The 19,194-nt window shown below is 40.8% G+C and overlaps 1 protein-coding gene across 2 annotated transcripts in view; it reads left to right on the top strand.

Annotated features, from left to right (window-relative positions):
* Positions 1–3,709: 3,709 nt before the first annotated feature.
* The window catches only part of TARS3 (threonyl-tRNA synthetase 3), a 33,443-nt gene continuing 17,958 nt past the window's right edge, over positions 3,710–19,194 (top strand). Inside the window, exons 1-5 of one of the 2 annotated variants that reach the window (XM_027089120.1) lie at positions 3,710–4,677; positions 5,577–5,723; positions 6,535–6,633; positions 15,067–15,233; positions 17,132–17,294. In XM_027089120.1, the coding sequence (XP_026944921.1) occupies positions 5,610–5,723; positions 6,535–6,633; positions 15,067–15,233; positions 17,132–17,294 (543 nt within the window). In that variant the 5' untranslated portion in view covers positions 3,710–4,677; positions 5,577–5,609. Of the gene's footprint in view, positions 4,678–5,576; positions 5,724–5,752; positions 6,634–7,934; positions 8,040–15,066; positions 15,234–17,131; positions 17,295–19,194 lie in introns of those variants that run through there. The other variant, XM_027089121.1, reaches the window with a different exon arrangement.

Here is a 19,194-nt window from a genome sequence, read left to right as displayed (position 1 = left end):
TCGAAAGGTTGGAAGTCAGCAAGGAGGCCCTGCTGGACCTGTTTAAGGTGAGTTCGTGCCGGGAACGTGAACAATATTTAACACAGACGACTGGTTTTAACAAATAATTGGCCACTGCTCACCAAATTGTTCCAAACGGGTTGGTTGAATTTTTAATGCAGACATAGGTAGGTGAAGGGCCGGGGGAATAGTTTCATATGTGTGTTTTATAAATCTGATTAATTCTGAGTGTTGTTAGTACTCCCGCTATTGAATTCAACAATATGTATAATACCATATAAAATTCTGGGTTTTCCTCTTTTGTTTGGGGTTTTCTGCTAATTTTTTTTTTCACATCTTTATTGGAGTAAAAATGCTTTACAATGTTGTGTTAGTTTCTACTGTTCAACAAAGTAAATCAGCTGTATGTAAACATATATCCCCATATCCCCTCCCTCTTGAGCCTCCCTCCCACCCTCCCTATCCCACCCCTCTAGGTGGTCACAAAGCACTGAGCTGATCTTCCTGTGCTATGCAGCAGCTTCCCACTAGCCATCCATTTTACATTTGGTAGGGTATATATGTCCATGTCACTCTCTTACTTCATCCCAGCTTCCGCCTGCCCCCCGCTGTGCCCTCAAGTCCATTCTCTACACCTGTGTCTTTATTCTTGCCCTGCCACTAGGTTCATCAGTACCACTTTTTAAAATTCCATATATAAGCGTTAGCATACGGTATTTGTTTTTCTCTTTCTGACTTACTTCACCCTGTATGACAGATTCTAGGTCCATCCACCTCACTACAAATAACTCAATTTCGTTCTCTTTTATGGCTGAGTAATATTCCACTGTATATATGTGCCATATCTTCTTTATCCATTCATCTGTCGATGGACACTTAGGTTGCTTCCATGTCCTGGCTATTGTAAATAGTGCTGCAGTGAACATTTTGGTACATGTATCTTTTTGAATTATGATTTTCTCTGGGTATATGCCCAGTAGTGGGATTGCTGGGTCATATGGTAGTTCTATTTTTAGTTTCTTAAGGAACCTCCATACTGTTCTCCATAGTGGCTGTATCAATTTACATTCCCACCAACAGTGCAGGAGGGTTCCCGTTTTTAATTTTTACGTGTCCTCAGAATTTTATTTACTTCATGTAGTTAAAATTGGAATCTTCGAGAGCAGTGCTGTCCAATAATGAGATCCACAAATCTGAGCCACGTATGTCATCTTAAATTTTCTGGTAGCCACCTTTTAAAAGTAAAAGAAAGATGAAATTAATTTTTATAACATTTTATTTAACCCAATAAATCAAAAATATTGCTTCAACATGTAACCAACATAAAAAGTAATTAGTGAGCTATTTTATTTTCTTCTTTTCACATTATGCCTCTGAAATCCAGTGTTTTGCCCTTGTGGTGCACCTCATTTCAGATCAGCTGCATTTCAAATGCTCAGTAGCCTCCCGTCCTGCATGGCACAGCTTTGGGCTCTCAGCTCTTTGTATCCCCACAGTCTCAGCACCTAGAACATAGCAGATGCCCATTCAGGGTGTGTTGAAAAAAGTTAACATTTTTTCCCAGTTAAACATTTTGTGTGATAATATGTAAATGTATTTTTCTTTGTAGTACAATAAATTTAAATGCCGCATCCTGAAGGAGAATATTAACACGCCAACGACCACAGTTTACAGGTAAAGTGTGTGTGAATTTTAAACACTGCTCAGTGGTACATCTGAAGGCATTAACAGTAGCAAGTCTGTCTTTGGTGGGTGGTCTGTTTATAAATTTGCATGGTTGGTATAGTACTACTGTAGGTGGGGACTCTGAAATGTTATCACCAAAGGGGAATTGTTATTTTCTCATTTGTATTTATTAGGATGGTACTAAAAACCCACATTCTGTTTTCTGGATGTTAGCTGTAGCAGCCTCTTTCTCCCTGTGGTTAAGACTGTGTTCTCAGGGCCTCACATTTTGGGGGACTGTTAGGGAAAGGAATTCTGTTTGTCCTCCCACATTCTTATTGAGGGGCGGTGGGAGCTGTCATGGGCCATCTCCTCGGGCAGTGATTCTCTGCCTCTTACCACGCTCTCCACTGCTTGGGGTCCAAGAGCATTACCCTCCAGGCGTCAGCTGGACTCACAGTGAGACAAGAAGTGGTGGGATGCAGAGGCCAGTGGGAGCCCCTACCCAAACCACTTAGTTTTGCTGGGCATTAGGCTCCCAACACCTTTTACTGGCCACGTGTTCAGCTGCCTTGTGCGTACTGCTCGTCTCTGTTCCTGTGTGTCCTGCTCTCTGGCTGCCTGTGACCTTCACGGTCCCATCGGAGAAGACCTGGTCCCTGTATAAGTACGACCACAAATATCCTCCACAGGGAACTTCCTTTCCACACTCAAGTACTATGGTTCTCTGACTTAATTGTACTGTGAGTAAAATTATACCCCCTTTATGCACAGCTGTGCACAGTGCATTTCTTTTTTTTTTTTTTTTTTTGGCGGTTTGCTGCCCTCTCACTGTTGTTGCCTCTTCCGTTGCGGCTCTGGACGCGCAGGCTCAGCAGACATGGCTCACGGGCTCAGCCGCTCCGTGGCATGTGGGATCTTCCCGGACCGGGGCACGAACCCGCATCCCCTGCATCGGCAGGCGGACTCTCAACCACTGCGCCACCAGGGAAGCCCGCATTTCTTTTTTTAAAAAAATAAATTTATTTATTGTATTTATTTATTTTTGGCTGTGTTTGGTCTTCATTGCTGCACGTGGGCTTTCTCTAGTTGCAGTGAGCAGGGGCTACTCTTCGTTGCCATGCGTTAACTTCTCACTGTGGTGGCTTCTCTTGTTGCGGAGCATGAGCTCTAGGCACGTGGGCTTCAGTAGTTGTGGCACGCAAGCTCAGTAGTTGTGGCTCACAGGCTCTAGAGTGCAGGCTCAGTAGTTGTGGTGCAAGGGCTTAGTTGCTCCGTGGCATGTGGGATCTTCCCGGATCAGGGCTCAAACCCGTGTCCCCTGCATTGGCAGGCAGATTCTCAACCACTGCACCACCAGGGAAGTCCCCACAGTGCATTTCTTAAATGATAATATGAATACATGGCCATTTCATTCTGAAGGTGGATACCGTGCTTATCTTATTTTTGCTGCTCTCCAATGACCTGATAAGATTTTGTTATTTATTACCTATAATACAAATAAGTGTCAGTATAATCATTTTAAAGTTTAAAAATAAATGAAGAAATTGAAAAGGTATGCTAAGTTTTAAATTTCTGGCTTTTAATACTTGACATTTTGGTTTTTTTTTTTAACTTAGGTCAACATTGATGCTTATTCTATCAATTGGAATGGCTTGTATTTAATTTTTTGAAAATAAATGGCTTTTTTTCTATGGAATTATTTAAAGATTAGCTTATTAAAGTCTTTCATGCTAATCAGGCATTTTTTTCCATTTCTCTGAGCATTGACTTACAACCTCCATCTTAGACAGAGAACAATACATAAAAGCCTGGTCATTCAGAGAAATGATGTTTTCATGTTTAAAGCTTCATTGTACTTTGGTGAATAATCCAGTCCCTTTATGTATTCATTGTAATTTTTAACTTTTTAACCAATGAACTTTAAAAATACTTAAAATTGGTTGGAATAGTTAAGGAACAACTTTTTTTCTTTACTAAATTTTCCTTAAATTGGTTGACGTTATTGGTTCTTTACTAAATTTTCCTTAAGTTGGTTGTCACCTTCCCTCAGACCCACATTATTGGTATCTTAACTCTGCTAATGTTTCTGTACTTGGAGAAAAGTCTGCGCTTGTTAGGGTTTAGTGGTCCCTTGTTCATTATAGGTGCAGGCGAGTCCCCAGCTGCAGCCCCGTGTGCTTTAATAGCAGTGTCGTCTCTGATCTAAACCTTTGCCTGAGATTTACGTTGTTAAGTCAGTATGCTGTTTTTCTAAACCAAGAGACAATTAGACATTTTGTCATGAAATCAGAGGGCCTTAAAACAAACAAAAACCCTTGAATTTATTTACTTTTTAAGTAGACTATTTTTTAGAGCCGTTTAGGTTCGCAGCAAAATTTAGAAAAAGATGCAGAGAGTTCCCATACACCCTTGCCCCCATATATGCACAACTTCCCCATGGTCAAGATTACCCACCAGAGGTGGGAAATGAGTCACAATCCATCTACACCGATGCTTATAGCGTGCTTCACTGTTGGTGTGCATTCTGTGGGTTTGGTGAAGTTTATTTTTAATGTAAAATATCAACTTAACGCATTTTTTATAACTGTCATATAATTTTGGTTTTGAAAATTAGTGTAGAGCAGGGAAATGGCTATCTGATTTTAAGACAGTGAAGGTTTTTAGGAGCCTTAGGGTGTGACAATGAAAAGTGGTGTCTGTCTGCACAGTTTCTTTCCAAGGATTCTGTGGCTTTTGAATGTGAGCGAAGGAGGGAAGGCTGGGATCTGAGACAAGGTGAATCGCCTCTTTCTTGCTCCTTAAATTAAAAATTCATTTAAATTAAGTTGTTCCTAAATTAAACATTGCCCCAAAACATAGAACATGGTTTCTAATGAATAGTCCCAAAAGCTATAACTGTGCCTGGGCATGTTTTAAATATTTTATTACAGGTGTGGTCCACTAGTTGACCTCTGTAAAGGCCCCCATGTAAGACACACTGGAAAAATTAAAGAGATAAAAATTTTCAAGGTAAGTATTGATTTTTTTCTTAATATAGTAAACTTAAGATGAACTAGATATTCAATAATATCTTTTATAACCTGAACACCATGCCTCTTAGAAACACTACATCCATATTTGATTTTTATGTGGGCTTCTAAAAATAATATAATTTTTTAGAATTTTGGTAATTAGAACATTATATGTAGCCTTTAATTGTTTATCATTTAACCTTACTATACGTGTTACAGTGCATTTCTTTTTCATCTATATTACAATATTGTTCTGCATACTATTGTTTTCTTGAATTGCCCTAATGTGAACAAGAATGTTTATCTGCATGTAAGAATAACGTACTGTAGGAAAAGGAGAAAATAAAGGGATAGAGTGGTATGATGCAGAAAACGCGCTCTGGAATCAAGAGGCATGAGACTGACGTCACCGTCCTGCCCTTCCCAGGCCTTGGTTTTCTCACAGGTGAAGGAAGGGTGATGACAGTCAGCAAGGCTGGCCTTCATGTCCCCACACCTCTTCCTCCACTGCCCTCTCCTGGGTGATGCACTCGGTGCTTGGCCTTCCCTCATTTCCACACTTTCTTTCTCACTTTTCATCCCTAGAATCCACAGCAGACTGAGTACATAATTTACTGATTAATGGTATAATTTGGGCTGGGAAGGTTTAGTTAGAAACAATTTAAGATTCCAAGTCTGCAAAAACTCATCTTTAAGTAAGCTATGCTGATGTTAGGGTGAGGAATTGTGTACAGTCATCCCTTGGCATCCACGGGGCAGTGGTTCCAGGATACCCGGCTGATACCAAAGTCCACGGTAGCTCAGGCCCCTGGTATGAACCAGCTGTACATATTTCAGAGCAGTTTTATTTGTAACCAAGGGTTTGGTGTGTTTACCCAAATCTCATCTGATGTTTAGAATTCCTCAGCATATTGGGAGGGTAACCCTGAAATGGAAACGCTGCAGAGGGTCTACGGGATATCCTTTCCTGATGACCAGATGATGACAGCCTGGGAGAAGCTGCAGGAGGAGACCAAGACCCAGGATCACAGGAGGATTGGGAAGGTGCGCCGTGCTGAGCGCTGCTGAGCTGGCCTGCGACCGCGTCTCAGAACTAGGGTGTCTTAAAACTAGCATTTCTTCTTCTCCTCCTCTCCTGTCTTCTGTTTTGCTGGCGCTCATGGTTTGCTGCTGAGTTCTTTCACGCTCCTACCCCAATGTCTTCTAACCTCTTTCCTTCTTGTATTTCTTATTAGATTTAAACAATTGCACCTTTCATTTTTATCATGATATAAAAATAACCTTTTTAAAATAATTGTGTATACTTGATAATGTACTTTGTATTTGGGAAGCAGAGCAGAAACAAAGAAGATATGCAAGAAGGCAGACCTGGGTTTAACTCAGTCCTGCCACGTAGGAGCTGTTACACGACAGGCCAGGCACTCGCTGTGGAGCTCCATGTCCTCGGCTCTGCTGGGTAGCGTGCAAAGTGGCATGAGGACGGACACTGGGTGTTGGTGGCCACCAGAGTGGGCTCTCAGCATGACGGCCATGCTGATGTCACGTCACTCAGAGCCCACCTCCAGCCATGTCTCCCCATGAGAACCATACTCCAAGGTGCCGAGGAGGAAATCAGCAGTAAATACTAGGTGAAATAAAAGCCAAGTTCAAAGCTAAGTAACCATAAATATGAGTTGTAATTTTACATGTGCTGTTACATGTAGTTAGATTCAAGTACAGTATTGAGGGACTTTGGAATGTCAATATTAGAATCAGAAATAACTGAGTATATGTTTTATTCCTAGTGTATCATTTGTATACAGTAAATGTTATGTAGCGACAGTGAAAATGAAATGCAATTATTGTTTTAATCTAGGAACAAGAACTTTTCTTCTTCCATGATCTGAGTCCTGGAAGCTGTTTCTTTCTTCCCAGAGGAGCCTTCGTTTATAATACACTTATGGATTTCATACGAGTAAGTTAATTTTTAAAATATTCTATACTTATTCAACTCCATTTTACATTTTACTATTTTCTCTCATCGTAAAATGGCCAAGCATTTCCATTAATTTTATTTTAATAATACTAAGAATTTTGAACCTCAAAGAGAAATGCCACATTGTGCCTTCAACTAAAAACATTGAAACAATTTGTATTTTCCCTAAATATTTACATTTATACTTGGACTTCATTAAATGTACCTCTTGTCCATGTAAGTTTCTGGAACACGTAGGATACTAAGATAAACTTCAGACCAAGTGTGGAACTTCCCCTGAGAGAAGGAAGGAGGAAGGGTTCTGTGTAGCACAGAGCACTAAACTGTGAAGTATCATTGCTTCTCAGGATGTGATCCCTGGACCACTGGTGCCCCCTGCCATTGTTTATTATGTGACTCCTAGGTGATTTGGCAGCTCCAGAGCAAAGAGTGAAAAAACATTTTGTAAAATAGCTACTTGTACAATAGGACAAGTTCATAGAGTAGAAAGTCTTCATTAGGACTATGTAGATGTTGTGCAGAGGTGACCCAGGCAGACTACTAGGATTACTTTTCCTTTCTGTACTTTCTGTGTCTTTCCTGTAATTAATAATTACCTAAAACTTTCATTTCCTCACTTTTCTATGTGCCCATCACTAATTCATCCTCAACTTTCTATCAAACCTCTGAAACTCCTTGCAGTGTATTCTGATGATTCAGGTAATCTCTAAGTAAATTTTTTTTCTTCAAATTTGGTCCTCTCCCTCCAGAATTGACTTGCTGCTAAGATTCTTGACAACTGATGTCTTAGCACTTCTTTTCGTCATCGCCCTGGCTACTCCCCTCCTGTCTTTCCTGTGCTGAGTCCCCTCTCCCCTGACCCATGTCTTCCTCTTCCTTGCTTGTCCCTCTCGTTGGGGGGACCACCTTCTGCAGTGCCTTCCTGAGAAGGTACGCGGCCTGTACTGGTTACTCTCTGACTCGCTTTCCTTCCTTTTCTTCTCGGCTGTGCGCCTGGAGGCTGACCTCTGTGGGCTGCATGCCTTCTACAGGGATTGGCCACTGCTTAGCCATGGGAGGAGATCAGAGAGCAGGGAGGTAAGACCTGAAGAGTCTTTGAAGGGTGTCAGACTTCACCAGGTGGTAATGGCCATCACAGCTGCTGTTTGGGGTGTGCTGTCTTTGCTGGAAAATCAGCACAGCCCCTGGCACCTTGAACTCCCTGGGTTGGAGGTGGAATGTGTGGAGAATAAACAGGATGCCTCTATGGTGGCTTTAAAAGAATCTTTTATCTTTTATAGATGCAAGACAGACATGGCTGATGATCAGGCCCAAGGCCTGATCGTATGGGTTGTAGTACTGTACAGTCGTTTACATACGTAAGCCCAGTGGTCTCTTCTGCTGAGGTAAGGGCATTGGTGGGAAGGACGGGAGTCTCTGAGGCTTCGAAGGGGAATGGTTGGCAGACACAGATGAGGTGAAGAACTCTGAACCCCCAGATATCCGTGTCTGAGGAAATCGGCCTTTCCATGCAAAAAAGAAAAACCTCTCAGAGACTGCCTTCTCCTGGTTTCCTGGTATGCAGTCTTGCCTCTTTCCACAGCTGATCATTTTCTATTCTATGCTGGATATTGTATGTAAACATACCTGCAGAGGCTCCGGGTGACGTTTTCTCCCACTTGAGCAGCTACCCATCGCCTAGATGGAAGAAGAAGCCCTCAGTGCGGAGACTGAGCTCAGTCAAGGCTGGGCTTGCATTTGGATGGGACACAGGCTGCCCTTGTGTCTGGGGCCTGGCCCCCGGGGCTTCCAGCTGAGCGTCTGGTGGCTCTTTATGTCTTCAGCCCCCAAAGGCTGGAGGATAATCAGCTCTGCCCTTTGAATGTGTTTTGAGTGCTGAGTAAAAGGTCTGCCGAGTCTCCTCTGGTTACCACATCAGCGCAGAAGGTAGTAACTCATCTCGGTGCAGAGGAGGCTTCTCAGGTGTAGCCCCTCAGGTAGAGTTCCTGTCAGTGTAAGACCTGTGGACTAAAGAGACAGGTTACCTGTGGGCCACCCCACTCCCCCCACCCCACCACATTATAAAATGATGATGGAGGAGTAGGAGGCCGGGGACATTCCCCACTCAGGAAGGGATGGGCACAGAAGGAGGTGCTGGGGTCGGTGATCTGTCGAAACCCTGATTCCCACCCGTCTTCCCAGCTCCAAGGTCAGAAAACGCTTGTTATTCAGGACTCAGTTCTCTTCCCTCTGGGCCCTGGTTCAGAGTCAGCCTCCCTGCCTGTGTGGACCTCTGAGCAGCTTTCTTAGTGTCCCCGGCCTGATTCCTTCTGTGAAGGTTGGGGTCCAGAGACCTCATTTCTTCTCGTGCTGTCTCTGTCCCTTTCAATCCCAGCTAGTACAGTTCCTTTAAGAGTTGGGGGGCGGGGAGCACTTTTACATACCGTGTTTATAATCAATGCTTAGATAAAAACCATCCCTGCGTCTCTTTCTGGGACAGATTCTTCCCTACCCAGGGCTGCCTGGGAGGCTGCTGGGAAATGACACTTAAAAATGTAAAAGCCTCCTCTTTAACTGAGTGTACAAAGAGCAGTCCTAAGACTCTTAAAGCCCCATTGGGTACTCAGCTCATTCCGAGGTCTTTGCAAAGGGCAGACAGCTGCACCCTTAAGATTTTACCTTTGTCCTCAAGAGTCTTGTGACTCTTTTGCTGAGAAGGTCTGAGGGTGAGAAAGTTTTATTTTTGAATCCGGTCGGTCCTGCCACCTTTGTATTTCCTCTAAATTTGTCTCAGAAACGTAATAGTGCTCTCTCTAGTTTCTGTCTTCTTGTATTTTGTCACAGGCAGTTAGAAGTCGGCTGTCCCTTTCCACATTCTGCCCGGACACCCCCAGCTAAGTCTGTGAGCTCTTCGGGGACTCTTTCTGTTTTCCGCGTTACCTGCGGTGACAGGGTTACCAAATCTCTGGCACCACCTAACAAGGGTCCTCTTTTCTTCAACTTCCAGTAACATTTTCCTCCCTATTAGTGTTCAGCTCGTCACAGACAGTTTCTTTAAGGCCCTTCTAGCTCTGCCCACCACTTGGCCCTAAAGCCACAGCCCCCTGTTTTAGGGTTACTGGTGCAGCAGCACCCATGGCCAGTGCACATTCCGTCCTGGTTGTCTGTTCTATCGCAGCCTAGAAAACCATGCTGAAACTGAGTAGCTTAAAACTGCTGATTAAAACTTCTCTTTCATGGTTCCAAGTGTTAGGCTCATTGGGGTGGTTCTTGCATTAGGTCCCTTATGTTGTTGCAGGAAGGGGAACCCCTTCCAGAGCCCAAGAGTGGGCTCTTGGCTAACACTTGGAAATGAATTGTCCAAGAAGACACATGTGCTGACAAAGCAGGAGACTTTATTGGGAAGGGGCGCCCGGGCAGAGAGCAGTAGGGTAAGTGAACCCAGGAGGACTGCTCTCCACGTGGCTCGAAGTCTCGGGTTCCATGGTGATGGGGTTAGTTTCAGGTTGTCTCTGGCCAATCATCTTGCTTGGCCCATATTTGGTGGCTCAGGGTCCTTCCTGGTGGCATGCGCATCTCTCAGCCAAGATGGATTCCAACACGAGGGTTTCTGGGAGGTTGGCAGGACATATCATGGGCTGACGTCTCCTCCCTTCTCCTTTCAGCCCCTCCTGAATTCTCCCCGTTAGTTTTCAGTGGCAGCACCATGTTCTTTATCAGGACCTCCTGCTGTGAGACAACACAGGCAGGCGCTTATCATAGTGCCTGGCCAAGGCGGGTGGTTTCGGTCAACGGTTCCCTAACAATATTATTGTATTCGGAGGGAGGCTACTGATTGAAATATAAGTTACATTCATTAAAGTGGACAAATCTGAAGCATTTCACATGTGCACATCTACCAGCCACACTCAAATCAAGACCAAGAACCTTCCATCTTGTCGTGTGTCCTCTTGGGTCTCTTCCCGGTTGGTACCTGCCTCCCCTCCCCTCCCCTGAGATCATCTCTATGCTGATTTTGGTTACCATAGATAAATTGCCCCGGTTTTAAACTTCATAACATGGAATCGTAGTATTCACTATTGTGTTTCTGGCTTCTTTTGTTCAACTTAATGTGTGAGATTCATCCAAGTTGTGTGTATTTTGATTTATCCCATTTTATTACTATAGTACAATCTGTTTATTTATTCTCCTGTAGACGCACATGTAGGTTGTTTCCAGTTTGGGGCTATTACATATGAAGCTACTGTGAACATTCTTGATCATGTCTTTGGTGCTCCCAAGAACCCACTTCTCTTGGGTATTTACGTGGGAATAGAATTGCTAGGTCCTGGGGAAGTAATGACAAACTTTTTAAGAAAATGCTGAACAGTTTTTATGTAGTTGAACGACTTACTACTCCTTCTAGGAATATATGACTATTTAATTCTTCTACACTGTTAAAAACAAAATTCAGCCAAGTAAATTTGAAGAACTAATGGGCTTTATTCAGAAATTCAAGAATCAGCAGCAGTAGGAGGGGTTGTACGAAATGGAGGGTTTTTATAGGTAGAAGGAGGGGAGGGGGCGAGAAGGTGTTAGCAAATGAAAAGAAAGGATTATTTCAGGCAGGCTGTCTTCTACTGGGGGAGGAACAGCAGGGTCTTTCTCAGGTAGTTACCTCACCAGTGCTGATCAGGACATTTCAGATGGGCTGTTGTAAAGGTCACATCTCTGTGGGGGTGGGGTTGAAACTGTCTTGGTTTCCTGTCCTGGGGGTAAGTGACCCCATTTGAGGCTTGTTATTTCTTTTTTAACACTTGGTATAATGGCACTATTTTGCATATCCCTGATGGATAGTGATGTTGAGAATCTTTTCATATGCTTATTAGCCACTTGGATGTTCTCTTTTGTGAAGCTCCTGTTTAAATATTTTGCCCATTTAAAAGTTTGGGTTGTCTTTTTATTATTGATTTGTAGGAATTTTTTTCTATATTCTGAATCTGAGTCCTTAGTTAAATATATGTAATAAATATATTCTTTCAGTCTGTGGCTTCTTGATTTATTTTTTAATGATGTCTTTGGACCAACACTTTCTATATTTAATGAAGTTCAGTTTATTACTTTTTCTTTTCTCCTTAGTGTTTTTCACATCCTGTTTAAGAAATCTTTGGCCGACTTCAGAGTCATGAAGCTATTTTTCTTTGTTCTGTTTAAAAACTTGTTTGCTTTCACACTTAAGGCTATGATTTACCTTGGATTCATTTTGAGGTTCTGTGCTTATCCAGTAACTTCAGTACCATTTATTACTATAGCAGAATCTTTGTCCCAAGCCAAATCATCGCATATATATTTTTTCCGGGTATTTACTCCGTTCTTCTGATCCCTTTGTTGTCTGGCCTTGCGTCAGTACCACACCGCTTTGATTACTGTAACTGTATTTTAAGTCTTGGTGTCAGTAGTTTAAGTTCATTAATTTTATTATTTTTGTTCAGGATTATTTTGGCTATTCTTTGCATTTCCATATAACTTTTACAAGAAGCTTGTCAATTTCCTAAAAAAGGAAAAAAACACTGCTGAGATTTTGATTGGAATTACATTCAATCTATAGATTAATTTGCAGATAATGACAACAATATTGAGTTTAACAATCCATATGTAAATCTTGTCAGTTCATTTAGATCTTTATTTTCCCTCAGCAATATTTTGTTACTGCTACTTTAGAGGTCTTAACACATCTTTCATCAGATTTATCCCTAGATATTTGATTTTGTTAATGGAAACAGCAGAAAAAACACAAAAAATGCTCAACATCATTAGTCTTAAAAGAAATGAAATTTTCAATGGAAACCCTAAAATATAGAAGACAGGAGCAATACCTTAAAAATGTGAAGCCAAGAAATCTATATCCAGCCAGAGTAGTCTTGCTTCTGGGATTCTCCCGTAAAGTTTCAGCTTTCCCAGATCTGCTGAGGCTGTTGCTCATCTGCTTTCCGGATTCATAAGTATATAGCTGTCATCTCCTCTCCTTTTTCTCTTTGGCCTTGTAGATTTATGCTTTTATTAAAACTCTGGTATTTTAGTGTGATTTTGGAAAGGATCTGTTTAAGTGGAATCACTTTAGTGTTTATAATGAAAAATTACTTAAGAGAATTTCTCTATGCACTGATATTTAGGTGCTATTTCCAGTGGCCAAATCACAGGTGCAGGTGGAGATTCAGTACTTTCTACGGTATGAAGTTATTACTTCAGGGATGAAATATGCTTTTTAATCTTCAGAATAAGCTTTCAGGATTTCTTCAGATCATACTGAGCTATAGACTGGTCAGTCATCATGACTTTGCTCTTTCTCAGACTTGATTTTCTTTACACTTTAGAGAAAGAAATTGGTGATATGGATTCAGATATATTTTTCCCCAACTTTTTCTTTCAAAAAGTTCAAATCTACAGAAAAGTTAAAGAGCAGTGCAGTGAGCATACATGTGTCCTTCATCTAGATTCATCAATTGTTAAGTTTGCCAATTTGCTTTCTCTCTCTCTGACATGTATGTGCATGTGAGAGAGACAAAATATATATGTGTTACACACATATAATATACAGAGATAAGGTGATATACATGCAATATATGTGTACATTTTATGTATAAATGTAGCAGTTGTTTTTTGCTAAACTGCATAAAATAAGTTGCAAACATAATGACACTTGCCCTCATAGGGCATAGTTTAAAATCGTTTCCAAACACCTCAACAAAACAAATTCCTAACATGATTGTGTCCAGAGTGGGTTAAAAAAAATCTATCAATTACTCTCTCCTGAGCTTAGCTTTAAAAGTAACCTCTAGTAAAAAGAAACCAAAACACAAAAACCCCTTTAATTTCTGGGACCTTGTTTTTTGTTTTAAATTTATTTATTTATTTATTTGATTTTGAACTGTGTTGGATTTTCATTGTTGCACACGGGCTTTTTCTAGTTGTGGCGAGCGAGGGCTACCCTTCGTTGCGGTGCGCAGGCTTCTTATTGCGGTGGCTTCTCTTGTTGCAGAGCACAGGCTCTAGGCACGTGGGTTTCAGTAGTTGTGGCACACAGGCTCAGTAGTTGTGGTGCACAGCCTTAGTTGCTCCGTGGCATGTGGGATCTTCCCAGACCAGGGCTCAAACTCGTGTCCCCTACATTGGCAGGCAGATTCTTAACCACTGCGCCACCAAGGAAGTAGCTGGGACATTGTTTAATCTGAGTATATGGAGCCATCTGACTTACCACTAAATAATTACTGCCATTCATAGTGACCTATAATTTTGTTGAAATTTTCCTATTTGGTAAAAACAAAGGTTAAGTAAAGAAGCTTAATGGATAGCTGAGACCCAGGCTCTTCACAACTGGACTGAAAAGATGCTCAGCTGAAGAGGGACAAATAATATATCCCTGTCCGTGATGCAAAACTGTTCTTTGTAGTAATTTTGAAATAATATGTTTTATATTTTTTTAATTGTATAAAAATATATTTTTACTTAGCTAAAATATGGTGATCTAGGTTTGTGCCAGATGCCCATTAAATGATTAACAAATGTTGAAACTCTAAGAAACACTGAACAAAGATCATCAGATTGATAACTTGAAGAAAAAGAAAGCAAAGTTAAAGTAAAAGAAGAACTCTGCTTGAAAACAAGCCTCTCTTTTCCTGACCCCAGTGATGGAATGAGGGAAGCTGTTAATTGATAGGGAGGGAGCAAAGCCAGCTCCTGACTCAGTAGATAACAACCACTTAAAATATTACAAATTCAAATTCCCAGCTTTAGTTCTATTTAAAACTAAATGGGTCAAAACTGTAAATAACATGGCACTCAGAGGCTTATTGAGTTATAAAATTATTCTACCTCTTAAGTAATAGAAAATAAACTCCTGGGCTTCCCTGGTGGCGCAGTGGTTGAAAGTCCGCCTGCCGATGCAGGGACACGGGTTCGTGCCCTGGTCCGGGAGGATCCCGCGTGCCGTGGAGCAGCTAGGCCCATGAGCCATGGCCGCTGAGCCTGCGCATCCAGAGCCAGTGCTCCGCAATGGGAGAGGCCACAACAGAGAGAGGCCCGCGTACCGCCTAAAAAAAAAAAAAAAAAAAAACTCCTGCTGTTTATCTGGAACGTACAAGGATTTGGGAGTTTGTAGTTATAAAAAGTTTATATATATAGTATTTCAATTACTAATTCTCAAAGAATTAAAATACTATACACTATATACTATTATACTATAAAATAAATATACTTAATGTGAAAATTATACTGAGCATACACTAATCTTTCTTTCATGATCCATAAGTTACCACCCTTAAAGCCAAGGGCATATTAACCATGAATTAATGTAAGACATAATCCTGAATTTAAAAATCTTTGTTCATAGTGTTATTTGCCTGGAGTTGTGACCTGTCCCAGCAGATTTTAACTTTGCGTGTGCGTCTCTTTTAGGAGGAGTACCACCGACGCAGCTTCATGGAGGTGCTCTCCCCCAACGTGTACAGCAGTAAGCTCTGGGAAACCTCTGGACACTGGCAGCATTACAGTGACAACATGTTCACCTTTGACATTGACAAGGACACTTTTGCCCTTAAGCCCATGAATTGTCCGGGGCACTGGTGAGTATTAAAAGTGAAGCAGATCTGTGCCTATAAACGCATAGCCGACTTCCTCACAATTAGTCTTTAATATTATTTTGCTTTTTGGAACTAAGTGATTCCTTTAATCTGAAGACTGGTGGTTAGAAATCATCTTTACCAAGTTACTTCATTCTGGAGAATAAATTTACTTTTTAAAATATGTTTGCTCTTTGACAGGTGTGGGATGGTAGCTGGAAACCACTTAGTATTTTGTGCTTCTCAGAGGATAATGTTAGATATCAACTTTATAAATTATTGTAATATTTCTCTTCCTAATAGTAATACACTTCAAATATACATATTTGCAGAACATCTAGTTCTTACATACTATTTGGGTTGATTGTAACAAGAACAGTGAGGTCAAAATAAATGACTGGATTTCATTGATTCTAAGATGGCTTTACCCCTGAAATTGGGACACATCTTATAATTGGTATCTTAACATTATACCATAATTTAATTAATGGTTATTTTCTTTCTTAGTGATGTATAAAATAATGGTACATCTTACAGTCAAGGTTGTCTTAGAGTCTGTGAAAGAATGTAATTATCATAAAGTTGCATGGTATGCAAATACAACCTTGTAAGAGTAGCAGATTTTACAACTGGAAGTGAACAGATACAATTCTCCACAAAAAAATATCCCAACTATTGTAGCTTTGTATCATCAACTACATAGTTTCAGGTAAATTTACCTTAGAAGGTAACTACTTAAAACAAACCTCTGAACATTGAAGAAAGCTCTTTGCCCTTTTCAGTAAAGAATGAAAGAAGTTCAACTTTGTGATGACAGCATGTAAAAAATATATATTTATCTTTAATTTTCTAAAAACTGTTATGTAAATATTCTATAACCTCGTTTTAAAAACAGAAGGTGGGGCTTCCCTGGTGGCACAGTGGTTGAGAGTCCGCCTGCCGATGCAGGGGACGCAGGTTCGTGCCCCAGTCCGGGAAGATCCCAGATGCCGCGGAGTGGCTAGGCCTGTGAGCCATGGCCGCTGAGCCTGCGCGTCCGGAGCCTGTGCTCTGCAACGGGAGAGGCCACAACAGTGAGAGGCCTGCGTACCGCAAAAAAACAAATAAATAAATAAAAACAGAAGATGGAGGCTAACCTTGTGCTTTGCATTCTCTAAAACACCTGTATTAACAACTTCTTAACTCAGTTTCCCATTGGGTACCAGTTGAAGCTGTGATTTCAATAGAATTAGAAGAAAGCTGAACACAAGTAGAGAATGTAATTTTGTATTTTCATGTCTCAGAACAAGGAAGAGCAGGACCACAGTGGCCTAGTGGTGATGGGATTTGGGAGCCAGGGGTGCTTCCTGCAGAAGAGAGGCCTTTCATTCAACAGAGAACATTAGCCGAGTGTTTCCAGTGCTGGGAGCTGGAAATGCAGAGGTGATTCAGACGCAATCCATTTCCCCCCGGAGCTCATGAGCAGATTGGGGAAGGAACAGATGTATAGACAGTCAGTTATAAAAATAGCAAGACCAGTGTCAAAACTGTGGCAATTCCAGCTGTTCTTAGAGCCTGAGGCAAGCCTGACTAGCCCTTCTGGGGGAGTGTCCAGGGCTGCTTCATTTAAGAAGTAGCCTTTGAAATGGATTGTAAACGGTAAGTGGATATTCCCTGGATGAATGAGAGTAGGGAACAGCATTCTGGAGAAGATAAGAGGGTTCTTTCTCAGAGTGTGCAGTGATGTAAGTTCAAGGTTCACTAATTCATGGGAGAAGAATTTTTGTAAAATTGGTGATCTAAGAACCAGAATAAGGTGTTTACAAATCCTGAGGCATTTAACTGTACCTTATTAACATCTAGATCATTACATAATCTTTTCCATGCTAAGGAAAAGCTGTGTGCCATTGTTTCTTTTCTAGTCTGATGTTTGCCCATCGTCCACGATCTTGGAGGGAAATGCCTATTAGATTTGCTGACTTCGGAGCTCTTCACAGGAATGAGCTGTCAGGAACTTTGCATGGCTTGACCCACGTCAGGCGCTTCCAGCAGGATGACGCTCACATCTTCTGCACTGTGGAGCAGGTAAACAGGGACACAGGGGAGGCGTGGTCAGCACAGGTCCGGTGTGCTACCTTGGACAGATCGCTGAGTCTTTCAGGGTCGCTGTGAAATGTGTTGTTCAGTCTAGTCTCTGAGGGCCCATCAGCTCCAACATTTTGTGATTCTCTAATTTGGGTCATAGATCAGTAATCTCATGACATGAAAAAGTTTTTTTCAAACATAATTTATTTTATTATAAAGGAACATGATTCTCTGAAAATTCGAAGTTCCGTTTGATGCTATTTAAAAATTTTTAACAATCAGTCACTGACAAAAATCAAAAGTAAAGACAGTTTTATTATTATACATTGGAACATAAATCACATTGTTGTTTATCTATTTTATCTATCTGTAAAGTAGTGTGTGTCTGTTAATCCTAAACTCCTAATTTATTCTCCCCCTTCCCTTTCCCCTTTGGTAACCATAAGTTATTTTCTATGTCTGTGAGTCTGTTTCTGTTTTGTAAGTAAGTTCATTTGTATCATTTTTTAGATTCCACATATAAATGATATCATGATTTTTGTCTTTCTCTATCTGACTTACTTCACTTAGTATGATAAACTCTAGGTTCATCCATGTTGCTGCAAATAGCAATATTTCCTTCTCTTTTTATAGCTGGGTACTATTCTATTGTGTGTGTGCGTATATGTGTGTGTGTATATATATATATATATACACACACACATATACACACACACCACATCTTCTTTATCCATTCATCTGTCCATGGATACATATGTTGCTTACATGCCTTGGCTGTTGTAAATAGTGCTGCTGTGAACATTGGGGTGCATGTATCTTTTTGAATTAGAGTTTTCATCTTTTCTGGATATTTGTCCAGGAGTGGGATTGCTGAATCATATGGCAACTCTATTTTTAGCTTTTTAAGGAAGCTTCATACTGTTCTCCATAGTGCCTGCACCAGTTTACATTCCTGCCAATGGTTTAGGAGGCTTCCATTTTCTCCACACCCTCTCTAGCACTTATTATTTTGTTGACTTCTTGATGATGGCCATTCTGACTGGTGTGAGGTGATACCTCATTGTAGTTTTGATTTTCATTTCTCTAATAATTAGTGATGTTGAGCATCTTTTCGTGTGCCTGCTGGCCATCTGTATGTCTTCTTTGGAGAAATGTCTATTTAGGTCTTCTGCCATTTTTTGATTGGGTTGTTTGTTTTTCTTGACATGAAATTTATTATTATTTTTTTAAGTTTCCTCCGATTTTATTAACTTAAGTACATTAAGTGGACTGTTTTAAGGGGGTTGGTGGAATTTTGGATGTGTTTGTTTTTCAGTATTGCATAGAAGTTAGTGTTTACTTTTTCAGGTTTTCATGTTCATTCAAATTAAAATTGTCATGCAAAGGACCACTATCAAATGGTTTGACCTAATAGACAGTTATAGAACCCTCCAATCAATAACAGCAGAGTACACATTCTTTGAAAGTGCACACAGAACATTTACCAAGGTAGACCATATTCTGGGCCATAAAATGAGTCTCAGTAAATTTAAAGGGATTCAATTCGTACCAAATATGTTCTCTGGCCACAATGAAATTGAAGTAGAAATCAATAACAGAAAGCTATCTGGAAAATCTCCAAATATTTGGAAGGTGAATCATACACTTCTAAATAACCCATGTGTCAAATAAGAAATCAAAGGGAAATTAGAAAATATTGTCCAGTTAACCCTTGAACAACACAACAATATAAATAAAAACCAAAGGCTGGTTCTCCTAGAAGATCAATAAAATTCATAAACCTTTAGTTTTGTTGGAGAAAAAAGAGAAGATACTAATTAAAAACGTTAGGACTGGGGACTTCCCTGGTGATCCAGTGGTTAGGATTCTGCACTCTCACTGCATGGGGCCCGGGTTTGAT

This window comes from Aethalodelphis obliquidens, unplaced genomic scaffold (genome assembly GCF_003676395.1).
Source record: "Aethalodelphis obliquidens isolate GAN/ISIS:26980383/991018 unplaced genomic scaffold, ASM367639v1 scaffold65, whole genome shotgun sequence".
Classification (NCBI taxonomy): domain Eukaryota; kingdom Metazoa; phylum Chordata; class Mammalia; order Artiodactyla; family Delphinidae; genus Aethalodelphis; species Aethalodelphis obliquidens.
Note: the sequence above shows the minus strand (reverse complement) of the source record. Positions and strands in the feature narration are given on the sequence as shown.